The sequence below is a fragment of the Convolutriloba macropyga genome, chromosome 4, assembly GCF_964194025.1.
Source record: "Convolutriloba macropyga chromosome 4, txConMacr16.3, whole genome shotgun sequence".
Taxonomy (NCBI): Eukaryota; Metazoa; Xenacoelomorpha; order Acoela; family Convolutidae; genus Convolutriloba; species Convolutriloba macropyga.
The window spans coordinates 73543958-73563611 of NC_134471.1; the positions used below are offsets into that span (position 1 = coordinate 73543958).

General features: G+C 33.8%; 1 protein-coding gene across 2 annotated transcripts in view; it reads right to left on the minus strand.

Moving 5' to 3' along the window:
- LOC142338669 (uncharacterized) overlaps positions 1 to 19654 on the minus strand; it is a 30612-nt gene that overhangs the window by 6597 nt on the left and 4361 nt on the right. Inside the window, exons 2-11 of one of the 2 annotated variants that reach the window (XR_012758996.1) lie at positions 18707 to 18739; positions 18598 to 18618; positions 15631 to 15807; positions 15087 to 15233; positions 11056 to 11154; positions 5472 to 5795; positions 2235 to 2387; positions 1718 to 1882; positions 981 to 1133; positions 464 to 628 (exon numbers count right to left, since the gene is read on the minus strand). Coding sequence is in view for 1 of the 2 variants with exons in the window: in XM_075388532.1 (XP_075244647.1) it covers positions 471 to 628; positions 981 to 1133; positions 1718 to 1882; positions 2235 to 2387; positions 5472 to 5795; positions 11056 to 11154; positions 15087 to 15233; positions 15631 to 15748 (1317 nt within the window). In the remaining variant the exon portion in view is untranslated. Of the gene's footprint in view, positions 1 to 426; positions 629 to 980; positions 1134 to 1717; positions 1883 to 2234; positions 2388 to 5471; positions 5796 to 11055; positions 11155 to 15086; positions 15234 to 15630; positions 15808 to 18597; positions 18619 to 18706; positions 18740 to 19654 lie in introns of those variants that run through there. The other variant, XM_075388532.1, reaches the window with a different exon arrangement.

Here is a 19654-nt window from a genome sequence, read left to right on the forward strand (position 1 = left end):
TATCGAGAGAGTTAATTTATCCCGGCCTATCAATCAAATGTACAAAGAAGGATAATCAAATCACGACATAAATCACAATCAAACATCGAAAAATAAATGCATTTAATATATCCAACAATCAAATTAACATTTAAACTAGATTAATTTAGGCTGGGAAAGGACGCGCAACCTTTCCGAGAAGCCCTGAGCGGCTGGAGTTGTGAGGCCAAAATTTCGTAGTGAGTTTTGTAGAGCCATCTCACACCTTTCACGTTTTAAAATGACGAAAGTCAATTAAAGTCAACTTCTAGACACACACACACACATATATATATATATATATATATATATATATATATATATATATTTATATAGCAAATTCTGGTATTTTGACATCTATCACTTCCAACTTTGGCATTTTATGATTTGTGCGTGGGTGCTTAAGGTAATCATAAAGAAAGGGAAGAGTTTAAAACAAATATACCTTCATATTAGTGGACTGTAACTGCTGATGTTTGAAATAGACCAGTTGAAGTTGAAATTTCAGCTGTCACCTGAGTACCAGGCAAGAATCTTTCGGAGGGAAGAGTCAATTCGAAATTTCCATTTTCACTGTTTCTTAGACAATCTTCTATCGAGAATCTGGTCTCTGCAAAACATCATTTTGTTACCTTTTCAAATCATCTCCAAGAGGACCCGAATGGCTTTTAAAAAGGGGCGTGTGGCTTGAAGTCAAATAGCACTGAAAATGATCATTTTTACACATATTTACCTGTACAACTGAAAATTTCTCTATGAAAATACAAGCAGCTGTCAAAAATAGAATAGATTTCTTTTAAAATGGTAAAGATTATTTCTATAATTCAGTTGAACTCGTTGAATATTTATTTGAACGATTAGTTCTTCCTGAAGAAAAATTTTGAAGTTGTAATTGTTCTTTATCGCCATCAAATGCTTAACTAGATAAAGCAGTGATTTTCTCAGAATTTCAACTGATCCACCTTCAAAATTGGTTCCATTTCCGTGTAAAGTAGTTTTAACAACTATTTCTTCAGCGAACGTTGTTGTTGTGACAATTCCTCTAAGTGTGAGTTTGTTTTGGTTGTCCTTTTCCAGTCGCAGGATATTTGAGTGGACATCGAGTTGAACTGGCTCTAAACAATACATTTTAGGTCATTACGCTAAGAAAATTAGTCACTAATCAAAGCGGTGACTTCAAAGAATTTTTCGTTTTTTTCCCATAATGCCCCCCCCCCGCCTTCAGTGGTTACTATACAATTTCGCGTAGGAGGGGGGGCTATGACGGGAAATGCCCAAAATTTTTTTTGAAAAAAAACACATCTGATCAGTTCGATTTTTACAAAATACGTCGGTTGTACGTGTTCAGATGACGCAAGGATAATGAAATCCGAGCATTTAGCATGCTCCAGAATCCAGACAGTATATTTACCCCCCCCCCCCTCTTTTTTTGACGATCTTTTAAAACCGACTTCTTGGTTTAGATGTAACCTAACCAGAAAATTAAGCTTCAACAATGCATATAGGTCTATAAACTACCCTTGCCATGAAACTAACAAACATAGATTGATTATCTTGACTCCCATTTTTTTTTTAAAAAAATTTATATAGCAAATTCTGGTATTTTGACATCTATCACTTCCAACTTTGGCATTTTATGATTTGTGCGTGGGTGCTTAAGGTAATCATAAAGAAAGGGAAGAGTTTAAAACAAATATACCTTCATAGTAGTGGACTGTAACTGCTGATGTTTGAAATAGACCAGTTGAAGTTGAAATTTCAGCTGTCACCTGAGTACCAGGCAAGAATCTTTCGGAGGGAAGAGTCAATTCGAAATTTCCATTTTCACTGTTTCTTAGACAATCTTCTATCGAGAATCTGGTCTCTGCAAAACATCATTTTGTTACCTTTTCAAATCATCTCCAAGAGGACCCGAATGGCTTTTAAAAAGGGGCGTGTGGCTTGAAGTCAAATAGCACTGAAAATGATCATTTTTACACATATTTACCTGTACAACTGAAAATTTCTCTATGAAAATACAAGCAGCTGTCAAAAATAGAATAGATTTCTTTTAAAATGGTAAAGATTATTTCTATAATTCAGTTGAACTCGTTGAATATTTATTTGAACGATTAGTTCTTCCTGAAGAAAAATTTTGAAGTTGTAATTGTTCTTTATCGCCATCAAATGCTTAACTAGATAAAGCAGTGATTTTCTCAGAATTTCAACTGATCCACCTTCAAAATTGGTTCCATTTCCGTGTAAAGTAGTTTTAACAACTATTTCTTCAGCGAACGTTGTTGTTGTGACAATTCCTCTAAGTGTGAGTTTGTTTTGGTTGTCCTTTTCCAGTCGCAGGATATTTGAGTGGACATCGAGTTGAACTGGCTCTAAACAATACATTTTAGGTCATTACGCTAAGAAAATTAGTCACTAATCAAAGCGGTGACTTCAAAGAATTTTTCGTTTTTTTCCCATAATGCCCCCCCCCCCCGCCTTCAGTGGTTACTATACAATTTCGCGTAGGAGGGGGGGCTATGACGGGAAATGCCCAAAATTTTTTTTAAAAAAAAACACATCTGATCAGTTCGATTTTTACAAAATACGTCGGTTGTACGTGTTCAGATGACGCAAGGATAATGAAATCCGAGCATTTAGCATGCTCCAGAATCCAGACAGTATATTTACCCCCCCCCCCCTCTTTTTTTGACGATCTTTTAAAACCGACTTCTTGGTTTAGATGTAACCTAACCAGAAAATTAAGCTTCAACAATGCATATAGGTCTATAAACTACCCTTGCCATGAAACTAACAAACATAGATTGATTATCTTGACTCCCATTTTTTTTTAAAAGGCAAAACTCTTGCCCCTTTTTGTGTTGACTTTACTGATATTGACAGCTTTCTACCATTTGGAGGCAAATATTTTAAAACGAAACAAAGATTTTTATTATTTCAATAAATACTCCTGATTATTCTGAAGGCATGTAAACTTTAATCTTTCGGTTAAATTATTAATTTACATGCTTGAGATAAGAAAAAAAAAGAAAAAAAATATTCAATTTCTCGATTAAAATGCTCGATTTTGTCAATTTCTTCGAGAGCATGTTTTAACATTAGGTTTATCAGCGTGTGAAAATGGGAGTTAGAAAGAGAGTTCCGTTCAAATTTGCTCTAGTTTGATTACATCTGGCACATTTTTTTCACGAGGCAATTCCACGCGTCACTTTTGTCCACGGTTGCGGTATAGATCAATTACAAAACAATCAATTAGACCAAATTGAAAGCGAGCCTAATTAGTTTCAGAAATATCCCCGATAATTTCAATCGTGGATTAAGAAGACAACTCGCAGTTTTTGCAATCATCCCTATATCGGTTCACAAAAACAATTTTGTCCATTAATTGGGTTTCATGCATTTCTCAATAAAATTCGTGATATAATGTTTTATAAATAAATCGAAAGTTCAAAACAGTGGAAAGGGATTACGTCCATCAGTGAAAAACAGAAACAATGTTCACGCTTTCCCCACATGTTTATGTCGCAGTTGTCCACGATTTTAGTAGCTAAGCTTCATAGAGAAAAAAAATTCTACAGAAATTGAAAAATGTTGTCATTCGTTTCAAGTAATCTAAAAACTTTTTGAGAAAGCGGTGTTCATTTTTTGAACAAATATGACATTTTTCTCAATTGTAATTGACCAGCAATAAGAATTCTTTATTTTTTTACGTTTGCCATTTTCACCTATATTTTATAACAATCGGCTTGCTAGTATGGTTGCCCACTTTACGTTCACCAAATCGCATTTAATACTATTTTCGCATTAAGGTAACCAAAATTGTCGCCAAATCAACATCTTTTTACACATTTCACTGCTCCTTTAATATCACCTAACGTAAATTATCTTTCGGTTGGTATATATTCAATTGCATGCAGAAGTGTTGGAAATTTATTCTCCTGTTTGGGGTTTTGTTTGTCCGAGAGTCGTAAGCGACTTCAGTGGAAATACATACAATTAAGACTACAAATCAATAAAAACAACAAGTGCAGCTTTGGAACAATAAATCGACCTTTCGCTAATGAACTTCAAACTAATGAAAACTTGTTTCGGGCCGAGAAAAATGGTTTTTTCAGATTAAACAAACTTCATCACACCAATGAGAACCACGCATAAATTTGACTCAGGATATAACTGATTCCAATTTGGCTTTGTTAAATTATGGGTTCGCAAGAACTTCACCAAACTGCTTTTCATTAAAAAACTATGCAATTGAATTGGACAAAAATTGAAAAGACCAACAAATTTCAACAAAAAGAACCAATTTAAAGCTTGCGTAAAATATTGAAAACCCTCTAGACTCTTCTATATCTCAATATAACTCGCATTTTTAAGTTATTTAGACAATTTTTGATGACATAATTTAATTACCAAGTTTTCTGACTGGTTTCCGTGTTCAAATGTAACTAACTCCCGTCACTGCAAAAAAAACTTTCGTTAACTAGTCTGCAATAGGTTGTAACATAAATTCTGCATTTCAAGGTTGCCTATATCGCAAAAAAACAGCATCACCTTAGTATGGTTTGGTGGTGTTATTTTTGAAAACCATTGGCCGACTGGTTGCCAGCATTGAACTGTTTTGTGGGCAAAACTGTTGAAGTAACAGGGGATCTCTTTTACAAAAAAGTTGAAGCCTATCGTTCAAATAAATCTAATTTACAACCCATTTAAATCGAGCTTGTTTTGACTTTAAAAATCATGTGGGCATAATTTATTAGGCTTTAAAAATAGTGGATAGATGTTAGCGTAGTGTGTATAAATTAACAAGCCCGTTGCTTGATAAAGCAGTGCATTTCATTGCAATAAATTTTCCCTGTCCTCACTTGAGAGGTGACCTTTTTCTAATGTTAAAATTGTGTAAGTATAAACGCTAAAATGTTTTTTTTTGCTCCAAAACTCAAAATTCAATACAAAAAAAAGTCTTTTTTTCATGGGAACATCTTTTTTTCAAAAGCGAAGTTTTTTCTATTTAAAAATTGAAGAGAAACAAAATATTTTTGCTCAACACATGGATAAAAGCTGGCCAAAATTTTTTTCAGTGAAAACACCCAATAAATCTGATACAAAGCTTAGGTGATATGTGAGAGTTGAATTTGTACGTGACGAAAGTTCCTTGATTTAAAATGGACTTTTGTTGTTTTTATCAGAAGTTTCTCAATTATGTTTTTCGTGAACTCAACTATTAAAGCATACTTTGATAAATCTACTCAACAGAAAATTAAACAGCCTTCTTCGATGTCCCCCAACGCGTCATTTATTAACGATTGGAGAAAAGTGCCATTTTTTGAAGTTGAATTTTTTTTGAAAAACACGCAATAATGTTAACCGCAATGGCTTCTATCCTGTTTTAGTTTACCGGCCTTGATAAATTTAAAAGACAGACGAAGTGTGTTTTAAAACAAGAACTAGAATCTTGCCTGTGAAAAATGAGACTCTGTTGCTATACAACTCCTGGCCTTCCAAACCAGTGATGCTTAGAAAAGCTGTGTGGCCAACTCCTGGAATCAGAGATCCAAAAACTACCCATTTATCAGGGTTCGCGGCACCATTCAACTCTTTGACACGTGTTGAAATCTCATCGACGGGAACAATTGATTGAAGAATTGTGTGATTTTCTATAGTCATTTCCAGTGTGATTTTTGAAATGTTTGCGGCTAAATTTGGGCTGAAAGGCATCCATGTCACTTCGACAGAGTCTGCATTGGGAGAGACAAGAACAGCCATTTGGTTGCCCGACTCGCCTAAAAACAAATCTATAGAAATGCAAAAACAGAAAACATTACCCCATTTTTGCTGCCCATGAAAATTGATCTTGCAAATCTTGCAAAAAATTTCGAAATCACTTGGATCATTTTTTCCAATAAAATATTCTTGTGTCATTCTGACATTTACCAGGGATGAACATTCTTGCGATCATCTATAGATATGGTTCGATATTAGAAATAGCAAATTTTTAGTTCGATCTTATCATTTTTGCTACAATTCATAAATGATCGTTGTGTGATATATCAGAACCATCAACTGCTTAACAGCTATATTGCCTGTTGACTGAGCGATTCCGGTAGTTAGTTAGTTTGTTATTATTAAGTTGGTCCTTAATAAAGCAAGTTGACCATATGGTTCGTATGTACTCGAATGAGCCAAAAAGTTTGGTTCTTACGATTGCTTCATAATTGTATTACTAGATTAAACCTTTTTGCTTAAAAAATTGCTTTTCCTTTTATTGCTTTTGATCCAATTGAATGCTCGCCGAATCATTTACAGCTTCAAAAGCAATCAATTTTACAATTTTTAATTAATGGCCTAAACATGATGATGCCCCCATAGGATATCTTATATCCTAACACTCATTTTCTTGACAGCCATTTTGTATTTTTTCAAAGGAAGGGGGAAATTTTGGCTGCCAAGAATCTCTGGACAATTTTTACTGGATTGATTTGTTCTTAACTGGATCCCCCTTCACTATAAGAAAGTCTCCTAGAATACAATGTTTATTCTGGGGTCTGGAAATAGATCGATAATTGCTTTTGGAGATTCACTTGCCGATTCGGTTAGTCTAAAGAACTCTGTTAAAAAATGTATGTATCTGTCGTAGTTTTTCTTTCTGCTATGTTGAAATTGAAGTCTCTTCTTTTTTCTGGATGTAGGGGCTGCTGCAGTTATGCATTATTTAATTCTTTTTGTGCTGTATTGTTGCTTATCTTCATATGCGTGTTTTCACGCCATTTTAAAAGTTTTTACATTGCGTCTAGTGCTAGTTTAATGTACCCGTCTATCCAGAGGTAAATAGAAAACTGGTCAAAATTATAACTTGGTCCATTATAACTTGGTCCGCGGCAAATTTTCTAATTCCGATTTCCAATAGATCAGACATTTCTTTATCTACGCGTTCTTGTGAGTATTTTTGAGTATTTTATGAGGAACTTCAAACTCAAATTATTTTTTTTTGCTTTGGCCAATCAGGCTTTCAAATACGGAGATTTTTGTGGATATTTCAAGTAATATAGGGCATTTTTTCAGAAATGCAAAAATGGGTAATTATTTTATTGTCAGCAGTAGATTGTTTTGAGGGCTCAAATTTTAGTGTCAGAGGCTCAAATTTTAAAAATTATTACAGAGTTCTTTCCCTGGTGTTGATCATTCTCCGGGTCATAAGGATGCAAACATGATAAGAACTTTTTTCAATTTGTTTGTATCTGTCTTTTTGATGTCGAGTTGTTTTAGCCGTCGCTTTGACGACAACAGTTTCTGATACCAATGTCATTGAACCGCCAGAATCTTAGGCAATTTCCTTTCTATTCTGTCTGCTAGACTTTTGTTTTTATATCTCTCTTGATCTATATCTTTTTCGATGTAGCGATACAAAAATATCCATCGTTTTTCATAACTGATTTTTTAATTATCTATCATTCTTGTTGATATTTTGTGCTTCTGAGTACGTTTTTCCTCTCTGCATTTTTTAGAATGATGTTCCCCTTTCTGTTTGTGATTGTTTTGCAGAACTTGGCAGAGTGATATTGGAGGCAGTAATTTTTACGCTTTTTGGGGTAATGTATGGGAGCTAAGTTTGTGATCAGTGCTTGACGCTTTTCTGTATGCCTTACATGTTTTTTTCTTTTCTTCATTCAGAATACTTTAATTCTATAAAATTTGTTAGATTTTTTTTCTTGCCTTTGCTTTTGGAAAAACTATGCGTTTATCTTTTCACCAGCTTTAATGGTATTACGACAAGATTCTGCTATGGGGAACGTTTATTCACTGATTTTTTCTACGAGCAGTTTCAGTTTGCCTCATTTCAATCCGAATTAAATTTCGACTCATTGTTCTGACCCCCACTTTAGTGGGGAGGGAGGAACTATATACTCAACTGGGTTTTTTTTGTTCAGTCAATTTTGGCCGACCGATATACTCATCGTAGAAAATTGTGAGTGGTATCAATAAAAAGCCCGTCCAGCGTAGAATACGGAATTTAAGAGATTTTTTTATTTTTGTGTTTTACAGGGAGTTATCGAGGTTTAAAGTTTTTGTGAACATTCGACTGTTATTGTTCACATTTTCAGTAATTTTCGCTAAAATTTGGCACAATTTTGCTAATATAATTAAAAATAAGTTATAATTTTTAACGGCAAAGTGTTGTTGTTACCATTAGAGATAGAAGATTGTTGCTGAATTGTTTGATTGAAGTTGTTTTTGGCTAAAATTATTGATAAAATTTTCAAAATTCAAACTTTTTTCAGCAAAAATGGCACAAAATGTGCTTTTGGTCCATTTTGTTAAAGTTTGCCAGACTTAGTGACCTAGAAACCTTAACACAGACCCTCTTATCTCAAAAAGAGCGCTAGTTGCAATTAGGCGCCGTATGAAAGTCTTCTGGAATTAAATCTCTGCCGTTTTTTGCAGATTTAACTCGATAATTATACAAAATGCATTTTTTTTTCAATACTTGAAGAACTCCATTCAGCAATTGGTCTAATTCGCAAAAAACTTGAACACTTTGTCGGATTGCTAGGCGCGCGACAAAATCAGGGAGAGATTTGATAATATCATGGACTGTTAGAATCAGAGATTTTTTGGTTTTTATTTTGATGCTGCCTTTTTTGAAAATATTTTTCTTTTTTTAATGTTAATTACCGACAATATTTTCTATTCACAGCTCCGTCAATGACAGCTCCATTTTACGTAAATTTGAGGAAAAATGTAGATACAGTTTGTTTTCAGAGAACCAAAGGGTTTTTATGGCTTTGAGGAAGAGTTTTAGTAAAATTTATCTGAAGTCTTGTCTTTTGCCTTCAATTGTTATTCTTTTGGCAGTCTGATTTTTAAGTTTAACCACTCGAAGATCTAATTCTCTTCTTCAAGAGATGCAATTAAAGCTTTTCTATTCATTCGGTTGTTACCTAATGTCTCTTATATTTTTGAATGTATTTGTTTTAAGGAAATTTTGTGATTTTTTGATTTTGTCATTTTTTAAATTACTTTAGTCAACATTTTGCTTATTCTCAGTAGGTAAAAGTCATTCTTTCCTGCCTATATAATAAAAATTAATTTTTTGTCTGATTGTTTTAACAGAAGGTCTTCATGCTTTTTTTACTACGAGTTTTCATACAAATTTTCTGATTTTTGCGCATAATTGCCCAATTTTGCTGTTGTTTTTGTTTCTTTTGTAAAATGTAACATTGTTTAACAATCTAACTGAAAAAAGCTTGACAACATTTGAAACTGAATATTATTTTTGTTTTCATGACATATGGTCTGAAGGGCTGCGACACCGTCCTCTTGTAGTAATTGTTTTTTATTTTTGCCCTTTATTTGTTGTTAATTCTTGTTGTCATATGCCAATTATTGTGTAATTATAGGTCTCAGTGGCCAACTATAGAGAAACAATTGAACTTAAATAACTGATATTGGTAAAAAACTAATGGCTGTTTTGACTTTCGATATAAATTTCTAAAGAAAAAAAGAGTAATTTTATTATTCAACTTATCCCTTTTTGCTCTGGTTTGGGTTTTTTTCGTATTTTACAATGTTGTATCATTTCCGTAAGTTAGCCTTATTAATTAGAGCTCTTTTGAATGTTTTGTTGAATCAATCAAAAATTGTTTTGTTGCTTAAACTTTTTAAATGATGTCTTCAGGGCTTAGACAATTTGTTTCAGAAGAATTTTGTGAAGTTTTTATACTTTTCACTTTTTGTGGTTCTTTTTGTTGTCATTTTGTGATGGTCTTTTTACAAAAAGATGTTTTGATTATCAAAAGAGACGCAAATGAAGATGTTATATTCTCGCGGTTAATATCTTATGGTTAATCGCGGTTAATTTTATTGGCTTCAAAACTGTGGTTTCGTAAAGTTGTTTGTGAAACCTATTAGTTCAGATTGTATTTAATGTTATTTTTTAGTCTAATGATTTAGTCTCATTAAAAACAGTCGCAATTAGTTTTCCAAGTAGTTGCAAGACAACCGTCTACTCTTTTAGTCGGAAGCTTTTGTTGGCTATGAATTTTGAAAATATTTGTTTTCAAAAAAAAGAGATAGATTTTTTGAGATCTGCCAATTTTATTTCTGTTGAGTTGTAGCGAAGCATCTCTATATACAATTCACATCATTTATTTTTTGAAATATATTTTGCTCTCCATAACGTTTTTATTTTCCTCAAATGGTCTTTCTTCTTGGAACAACCAGTTTTCAAAAAACCAATTTTTGTGATTTTTGCAAATTTGCTCCATCTTTTGTAGGTTTTCACAGTATCACAATAATGGGCGTCAGTTGACTTACAAATGTTGTCACCTGCAAAAAGTGCAAACGAAGATTTTTATTACTTTTAGTGATCAACTTAATATTAAATGATCAGGGGGACATCGTTTTCGTGCATAATTTTTCGTGCAAATTTTTCGTTTTTGCCTGTATATGTCGTTTTTTTTGTAGTCGTATGACATATCCTGGATAATGAAAGGCCTCAGTCGCCTTCTATTGAGGTATAAAAGACTCTCTCATTGATTTCATTTGATCCGCAATAATTCTAATCAGTTCGAATTTAATTCTTTTTTTTAAAAAAAAAAGCAATGTTTTAATGAACTTTTGCCACTGTTACCAAGTCGCATTGAGGAAAAGCCCATATTTTGTTCCAAAAACAACCGCTTAATCTCCTTGGTATAATTTTTATCTGATGCCATTTTGATTTGGTTACTAGTGGTTCTCAAAAAATGGACAAGGAGTTTTGGTCGTAATTAATATTTGTAACTATTTTATTTTATTGCCGTCCTTTCTAGTAGTCATATTATGGTAGCCACAGGTCTCATAGGCCATCTAGAGTAGATTGTTTTATTTTTTTAGTATTTTGTTGAATGATATGTTGATATGTAAATTTTTTTATCTCTTCCTCATTTGGTAGACAATTAAGTGAAAAATGTAGATGAGTGGGGTCGGAACTTAATGTGCGAACGCACATTACCGAGCCTCCTTGTTGTGGATTCAGTTTTAAATTAATTCAGGTCAGAAGCTAACCTGAGTTGACGAATACTGTTCTGCGATCCACTTGACCACGGTGGGTTTTCAGGAGAATTTGAATTGTTTCTCCATCGCGTAAGTCAGTAAATGTGAGATCTAAACAATAAGAATAGCTCAGTCATGGTCTTATACAACGGCAAAAAAGAATCAGCTTTGCAGAGATTTTCAGAAAAAAAATGACAACGACAAGGAATAGAACAACAGTTTCCTCCTAAAGAAACCATTTCAAGCAAGGTAACGGTTTAATGGTGCACCTCAGCAGGTGATTATTATTTTGATCCTCTCCGTTTGTCCTCCCTCCCCCGTAAATTAAGCACCCTCATCCCAGGCTTTTGTGGATGCAAATAATACGCACCTGCTAAGCTGGGGGGGGCACGAACGAAAATGATCCGATTTTGCTTTGACACAATTTTGTTGATGGTTCAACAACTTGTAGTTTTACCTTGTCACTCGATGTTTGCCATCCTGAAAATGGGGTGGAAATGTCAAGACCGCAGCAACCATTTATAATTTCAAGACAAGCGGGTAGATCAGAACGCGCACGTATGCTCTTATAGAAAATTTGGCGGACTCCCTACAAAACTACAGCAAGAAACTCGCAAGAAACTCCCCACAAAACTACAGCAAAACGAAGCTACTTAATTTTTGTCTTTTCCAAATATATCGCTCAAAATTATAAACATAGCCGGCAGAGCTCAAGAATAGCTGTAATAGATTTGCGTTCTGTATAATATAGATAGAAATAGATACAGATATATGTTGAGAATGTTGGTCCCGCTCCAAAAGCTATGTAACACATTCAGCGATAAACGAATAAAGCTTATTAACATTCATTCCGCAGCAGCCTTTTTCTTAGAGACCTTTATCACTTGTATAAGTTCCTTTGACCTCAATTTGATTGATAATAAAATTAAGTTTCAAAGTGAAGAAATATTTTGATAAAAGGAGGTAGATCACTATGTTCAAAATCTAATTACGCAAAGGACTTAAAAACTTTGGCTAAACAGAGTGAAAAATAACGTTGCGCGCACAAAGGCCCTTAGTCACAGGAAGAAGTCATTCAGCAAATTCGACGTTTCAGTTTGGCTGTTAGAACAAATTTAAAAAAAAAAACAGAAAAAAACCGACAGACGACAAAACAAAATACATATCAGAACAAGTCCTGACACAATTCAAAAAACTTTTATTGACTACACAAAGAGCAAGACCTAGAATGGACTACGAATGGATTGTGACAACCATTTGGATAAAAAAAAATCAAAAATAAGAAAAAAAAACACAAAACCACTATCGAGAAAGCAAATTTTTGTTCAAACACCAATTTCTCACTCTACTTTAGAACTAGAGCAAAAACATTAGACATAAATTTTGCTTCTTTTGCTCCAATTCCTGTTTGGGTGTGACCATAATCGTCGCTTCAAATTTACTTCAAAAATCAATAAAATGTGTGAACAAATCAATCTTTTAAAAGAAGACAGCGCCCCAGTACAATTCAAATTCTTTGTATTGTAAAAAGAAACGACGAACACCGCAACTTAGTCCGATCAGCATACAGTTTCGCATTTATTTCTATCTAATCAATACTCTCTCTCTCTCTCTCTCTCTCTCTCTCTCTACTCATGACTCAATAACAGTTTTATTGTACTAATTCAAAGTTGACAGCTATTGTACACATCAATACAACGCTTTGCGTCACAGATAGACAGCGTTGTAATAATACGCAAGGCTAATACAATCCCAGCCTTTTCTAAGACTTTTTAAATTTTTATTAGAAACTTTTCAGGCGAACAATTACTTATTAACATACGTTACAAAATGCTCGTGAAAAGCCGCATTGATTCCGACAGACCCTTTTCGGTTCAAAGCAAGTACAAAAAAGTTGATTGTTTGACAAAACAAAGTCTCTGGGAGCTATCGTGATTGAAATTCTTGGTTTGGCAGATTTTTTGTATCATACCGAGAAGATCCAGGGATTCGTATCAATCCCACAAAAAAATTAAACCCGGAAACAAAAACTAATGACAGCAAATTTCAGATACCGGGCATTTTGGTCCTTCTGGCTTTTTATCGTTTATTTTTTAAGTTTTGTTTTTCGATATTGAATCATTCAGTATTGATTGCTTTGATGAGAAACTATTGATGAAAAGCACTCAACACCATTTACTCAACATTGTGAAATGGTGGAATCAAGCAAAGAAACAAATTTTTTATTCACCCTGTAAAAATTGTTAACCAAAAGAGGAAGCATATATTGCTTTTAACTTGAACCCAAATTAATCATTTAAAAAGCTTTGGTCACTTATGCTAAGTCCAAAACAAAAACACTAATTTTTGCTTTGATTTGCGCACATTGTTATTTCCTTTTGCATCCTGTTCCTTGTCTTGCTATTTCCTTGTCCTGTTCATCAGCGATTGAAAAAATTGGAAGAATTTGTTTGAGCTGTACTCAAGAGTTGCATAGACCCACGGAAAATCAAGTATTTTTGCTACCACTTTTATGGATGCCAAAACAGTAGTACGAAAAGAAAACGCATCCTTTTATAGTTCACTTTCAAATATTTTTGAGTAACAATTTTGAACACAGGTTCATTTCTACGTAACAATTTGATGGTTGGTTATGCTTGTTTTCATCCAAAAACTTTCCAACTTCGTTTTCCAAAATAAAATTGACGTATGTTTTCGAGAAAAAAAATTAACACTGAGTATGATATGGTCCGATTGTTCACAGTTTTGAATATAAAACAAGAGTAAGATATATCAAAGCTCAAATATCCCAATGATTTCTCGCAAGAGGTTTTGCAATTAACATGTCAGAAAACAGTATCCAGTATATTGGTAATGCAATATTTTTTGATGAAGTGTATATAGAATCATGTTTTTGATAATTCTTGGATCATAAATTTAATAGATTTGCTGTAAAAATAAGAACTTTGTAAACTTTTTATGAAAAACCTCAATCTAGATCTGCTTGTCAACTGCTGCCAAAAATTTTAGATTTTTTTTAAAGTTGTTCTCAGTGGCCACGTTTTTACATTCCTTCCACTTCACCTAAATTGGAACATTTGCATAAACAAGACTAATTGAGATGCTTGATTTTAAAAGGAATTTTCGTAGATTCGCTGAAAGTAGTTTGCTTTTCGATGAAGAAAAATTATAAATGGATCGCAAGGAAGTCAAACCCTACTGAAAAATAATGAAAACCCACCAAAAACTAGCGTCAATAGCCTAATTGAATCAATTTACAGATTTGAGTGTTTTGTTCTTTGGCTAATATAGCTGTCCTTCGAATAATAATGTTTTTTGATACTGATGATTACGTCAACTCTCCTAAAATGCTTCCTATTGATGGACAGTTCATGTTATAGCCAGCGCTACTATGTCATTATCATAAAAAGCAGCTTTATTTTTGGATTGTTGGCGTAGTATTCTGTACTAATGACCAGTTTTGATCCTAGTACTGCTGTGTTAATGGATACGAAAATCACGGGCCTCTGCATTTAATTGTATTTCAGAAGACGGCTTTCCGTCGTTCCCATTTCTTCATTGATTGAAACGGGGCAGATGGCCAGCAGAGTGGAAATATTTTTAGCATATGTCAAAAATAGCAGTCTAATCTGCCTAGTTTACAATCGTATACGATTTTGATTACCAGTTTTTGATACTGTCCTCCGTTATTTGAATTACTGGAAAGTTTTATTATATCTGCATATAAAAAAATTACCATACTGTGTAATCGCTATTAATTTTAACTGCTGAGTAACTTATTGGACGCTATTCAATAACACGGCCTTTTTATATCATGCTAACAAAGTTGCTACTTCATCGGAGCTTTTGTGCAACAGTAGCATGCCCGGCCGCAGTTCTGTATATAGTCTGTTCAAGTCCTCTAAGATATACTCAAATTCGTTAACAGTAAAGGGAGCTAGCTAATAACACAGTTTGTTTGTTGCAAATAGAATTGTCTCGATGAGTTCAATAAATTGCAAGGAGTATGAAAGCCATTTAACATTTTTTCGAAAAAGAATTACTTTTTTCTCGTTGTGTTGACCATAGAAGTCCATTCCTGTGTATGAGATATGTAGAGTAGACTGGTCTGTTCTGGTCCCAGCTCAGGTGAAGCTGTCCGTCCTCTGACATACTCATAGACACATTCACAAATTTTGTCTCTGACTCATCTTAAATAGAAATTTCAATTTTGGCTTAAAACGACCAAAACCTAAAATGAATTGGTTGAGGGAGCTTCGATAAAATCAAAATGTACGCAAGAAAAGAAACATAACTCGAATAATATTTAGTAACAGCCTTCCAGGTTTATGAATTCTACAGAAACACATTTTGAGCATTCATTCTGAATATAATGTAAAATGAAATCTAACGTGAAATGATAGCATAATATTTACCAGTACTGCTGAATATCAACGATTAATGCCATATGAGATGTGTGTGTGTGTGTGGGGGGGGGGGGGGAGCTAGGGTCGTTCCTCCTAGAGACTTCCTATTCAAAGACTAGCAAATAGCTACACATTATTATGGAAAATTGGGGGCGGAGGTATGCTATACGCTCAATCTCACAGCAGTGATGCATGCGTCTGTTGCAGTTCTGAATCTTGTTGTTGACATCTCTGCACAGAGCTCGTTCATTATGTTCCTCCTCCCAACAGTACTGACTCTCGTCCCAATAGTAGTACATTCTTCGTGGGAATTTGCACAGAGTTGTCAGCTCCTCATCCGCACAAAAACCACACTTCTCTAAATTTTAATAAAAAATAAGTTTACATGACTTGAAAAAGATGAACATGAAAAGCAATGTCAACTATATGTTTTGTTTGTCTACAATTGACATCAATGACATCTTTGACACTTTCACTTTAACTCTCAAGCTACACCATTCGCAATTTCTCTCTCATTTATTGTCAATTTCACTTCGACCTACACCTTTGGAAGGTACCGATTGGCGGCGTTGCAAATGTCAGTACTGCTTTCAGTTCCTACCATACCATTCACCTTCGGAGGACCTCCACTGGATCGTCTGATATTAGGCAAAAGGTTGGAGGTTGAAGGCTGCTAAATTACCAGTTACTACCCTCTGAAGGTGTATGTAGATCGAACGAAAAGTAAACATGAGTCAAAATGCTTTGGTCGGAGATTATAGATTCCACTACTGAAGTTCCTTCGAAAAATGGTCAGCAGACTACTGAGGTTCCTTCGAAAAGTGGTCAGCAGAAGAGACAAAACATCAAAAAGAGCAACAAAAATAGGCAGAATCAAAACAAGAGTCAGCCTCTGAAAAAAAAGGTTTTTCCAAGTAGACCAAGACAATAGATATAGGTTTAAATCGATTTTTTAAATGCTAATTATGTCTCCTTAGAAAACAAACAAGGCCATTTACTGATGAGAATAGAAAAACAAAACTAAGTACAAAAACAAGCGAAATTTTAATAGTTTTTGAAAACAAATGGTGGCAAAGTAAACAAAAAACAATAGATATGGATTGTATGTCCAAAATTACGTTAGTCAAAAATTACATATGTCTCATCAGAGTGCCATTTAGTCTAGAAACAGGTAGTGTTGAGTTTTTTGAAAATAGATAACTGTAATTTAATAGCTTCAATCATGACAATTTTGCCTAATTGAGAGCTGAAAAATTCCAATCATTTAACATATTAATAAACAAGACAACAAAAACAACTACAAAATTTGGGAAAAATAGTGATTTTATGAACATTTCACGGAATCAGCTAGTTAGATATGGGTCATATATAACCATTCTCGTTTATCAAGAAATTAAATAATGATTTTCTATATGATGACAGGTGCTCTGTAATTGTGGAGAGCAAAACGTACCGGGATGAGGGGGCACAAACGGAACAAATCTGCAGCTCAAAACCAATTCACTCTCTAAAGTTTCTACTTCAACTACATCGGCTTACTTTGAAATAAATAACCACTTTAATTTGACTTCTCTTTTTCTACAATATTTCAAAAAAATAGAATAAAATTTTTTCAGGAAAAACGTCTAATTACGATTGATAACTTTTGAGTCCCCAACTGGTAAAAGCGGCCAGATCTTGCTGCAATTTTTCATCTCTAGCAAAACTGTTAAAAACATCAGAATATTATTTCTAAAACTTTTTCAGTATGAACCGTCTGTCTTCAATATGTTTTAGTGAGGTCAATGAATTCCACTAAACTGAATTAGTTCTGCAAAGGTAGCGAAAAAATGCAGTTAAACTGATGAAAAGTCTCAGCTGCCAAAATGTCATTTCTGCAGCCTATAAATAGTATATAAGTTGCATATTATTCTGATAGTATACGATATCTTTATACTTGAGCTACATTTTAGATAACAACCCAAAGATGCTCCTATGCTTTTAGGTGAAATAAATTCTCAGCTTGTACGAGGTAGCAATTTCCCAGAGCGTTTAGAAGAAACCTTGTCAGCTGGAGTTCAGCTGAACAAATGTTTTCTATGCAGTAGTTTTTGTGTAAACTTCAAGAATATCCAGTGTCTGCTGCGACACAAATATACGAGACATCTCGCAAAAATAGTATTTAGTCAATCAAAAAAGTTTTGTTTCTGCTGCCAACATTACAAGCTGTCATATAATTGGATCCATAGAAATTCATAAATAATTAGCTGCAAGGTAAAACCTCGTACTGACTAGAGCACAATTTGCATGGCCGAGTATGAACTCTGCCAGAAAACTTTTATTTCGCACTAGATATTTATATCTAATAAAAATTATGAGAAGTTCTGATTGAAAGTTCTTTTCCCCACTTTGCATTTCTCCTACTCAATTTAGCAGTAACTGGCACTGAACTCGCAGAAAACCTAGCACGGTGAAAACCTAATCTTGGCAGATTTGTTATGATTTCACAAGTTTGTAAGCCTTAATACTATTTAAATTTGAGATGATTTTATTTTGAATAGGGTCAGAAATACTCCTTGAAATGATGCCTGTTTTAATAGCTACCTTCAGTTTGCTTATCTTTTTTGAAACATTCTGCTGATTTCGATTTCAAAACTGTAACAACCGACGCGGATAATATAATTTTCAAATTGCTACAAAAAAGTTTTTAATGACTCGGTGCTCTTCTTAAAATGTAATATTCTCAGCATAATTTTTCAGCTCTTACTAAATCAATTGAACAATTTTGTAGTCCTTCTCGCCATTAAAATTTCCTAGACAACAGGGGTAACAAATAATTTTTCTTACTGATTTATGAAAACAAATAGTTGTTAGGTTCCTGCTTAATCATTTTATTTCTCGTAAAAGTTTTTACGCGGTAGAAGTGTTAAGAATAACTATTAATGAACTTCTGATTACATTCGAAAGAGGTTTTTCAAATATACAAGCAGTACTAAATGTTACGTCTACATTAACTGTTGATAACGAAAAAAAATAAAAGATGTTCTGTTAGATTTTTATGACGTAACTCAACTATGTTAGTTAGTACGTGTTAGTTCTTTTTTTCAACATCGCGTATTAACAGCCAAGGTAGTTTTAGCAATCATGACAATCGGTAAATGTTTTTCACCTGCTGTGTTGGGAAATTTTGCTGAAATATAATAATCTATCTTTTTGTTCTAAAGGCCGAGAAAAAATCTTCTAGAGTATCATGTTTGCTCAGTAAAAAGCGTACGTACATAGGATCGAAGAAATTGAATCGTGATCACTCCCTGAAACATAACTTCTTTTCTTCTTTACATCCCTAAATCTTTAACGAAGTCGGATTCGTTCAACTTTGGTCAAAGTTGACTTGCCATAAGACCGCAACGACTCAGTCATATTTGTTTTGTAAAAATTGTACAACAAGGTCTGCACTTTAAATAATTTGCTTCGAGTTGACTATATTTAAATAGTATGCAAATTTTTCAAAAACAGTTGGTATATTGGCGGAAAATGCAATTACACTTATATTGGTTTCTGAAGTGAGGGGCGTTTAAGTTTTATGCTAAGGCAAGCCAAAAAATTCTCTAATATAGTTTAATAACCTGGGGTACCATAATTTAATGACGTGGGTTTACCGGTTTATCCCGTTTGTCCTGCCTGTTAGCCGTATGCACTCGGAAATTTTGATAACTCAATGCGCCAAGTCTCAAAGATTGTAATTTTATTTCCTGAGTTTTATCGGTTTATCCGTTTCAATTGATTCTGCTGTCTTGAAGATGAAACAGTGATGGAGGTGCGTCGGAAGCCAAGCATAAAAGTCGTGAAATTTAAAAATGAAATATAAATCAAAGACTAAAAAAACTGAGTCATAGCTTCATTAGGAAAGCAGACTTCGAAAGTCAACAGAGCATAAGATGAACAAACAATTGGTTATCGAGACAGTCATGAAGGATACCAAAAAGTTTGAAAAACGGTAAAAATTACTGATGTATTTTAAAAAAAAATGGCGTCAAAGCTGTTAAATATTTTTGATATGAAGCCCAGATTTGAAATGGCTTCAATGACTCCTCGTCAGGGAGCCAATGAAATATACCCTGAAAGTTAATATGATAATCCAACTACAGAAATAGAAAAAAAATTAAGAACATTTCACACATCTAATTGATCCCATCTTAGAAAAAACCGCGAACCGAACGAATTCA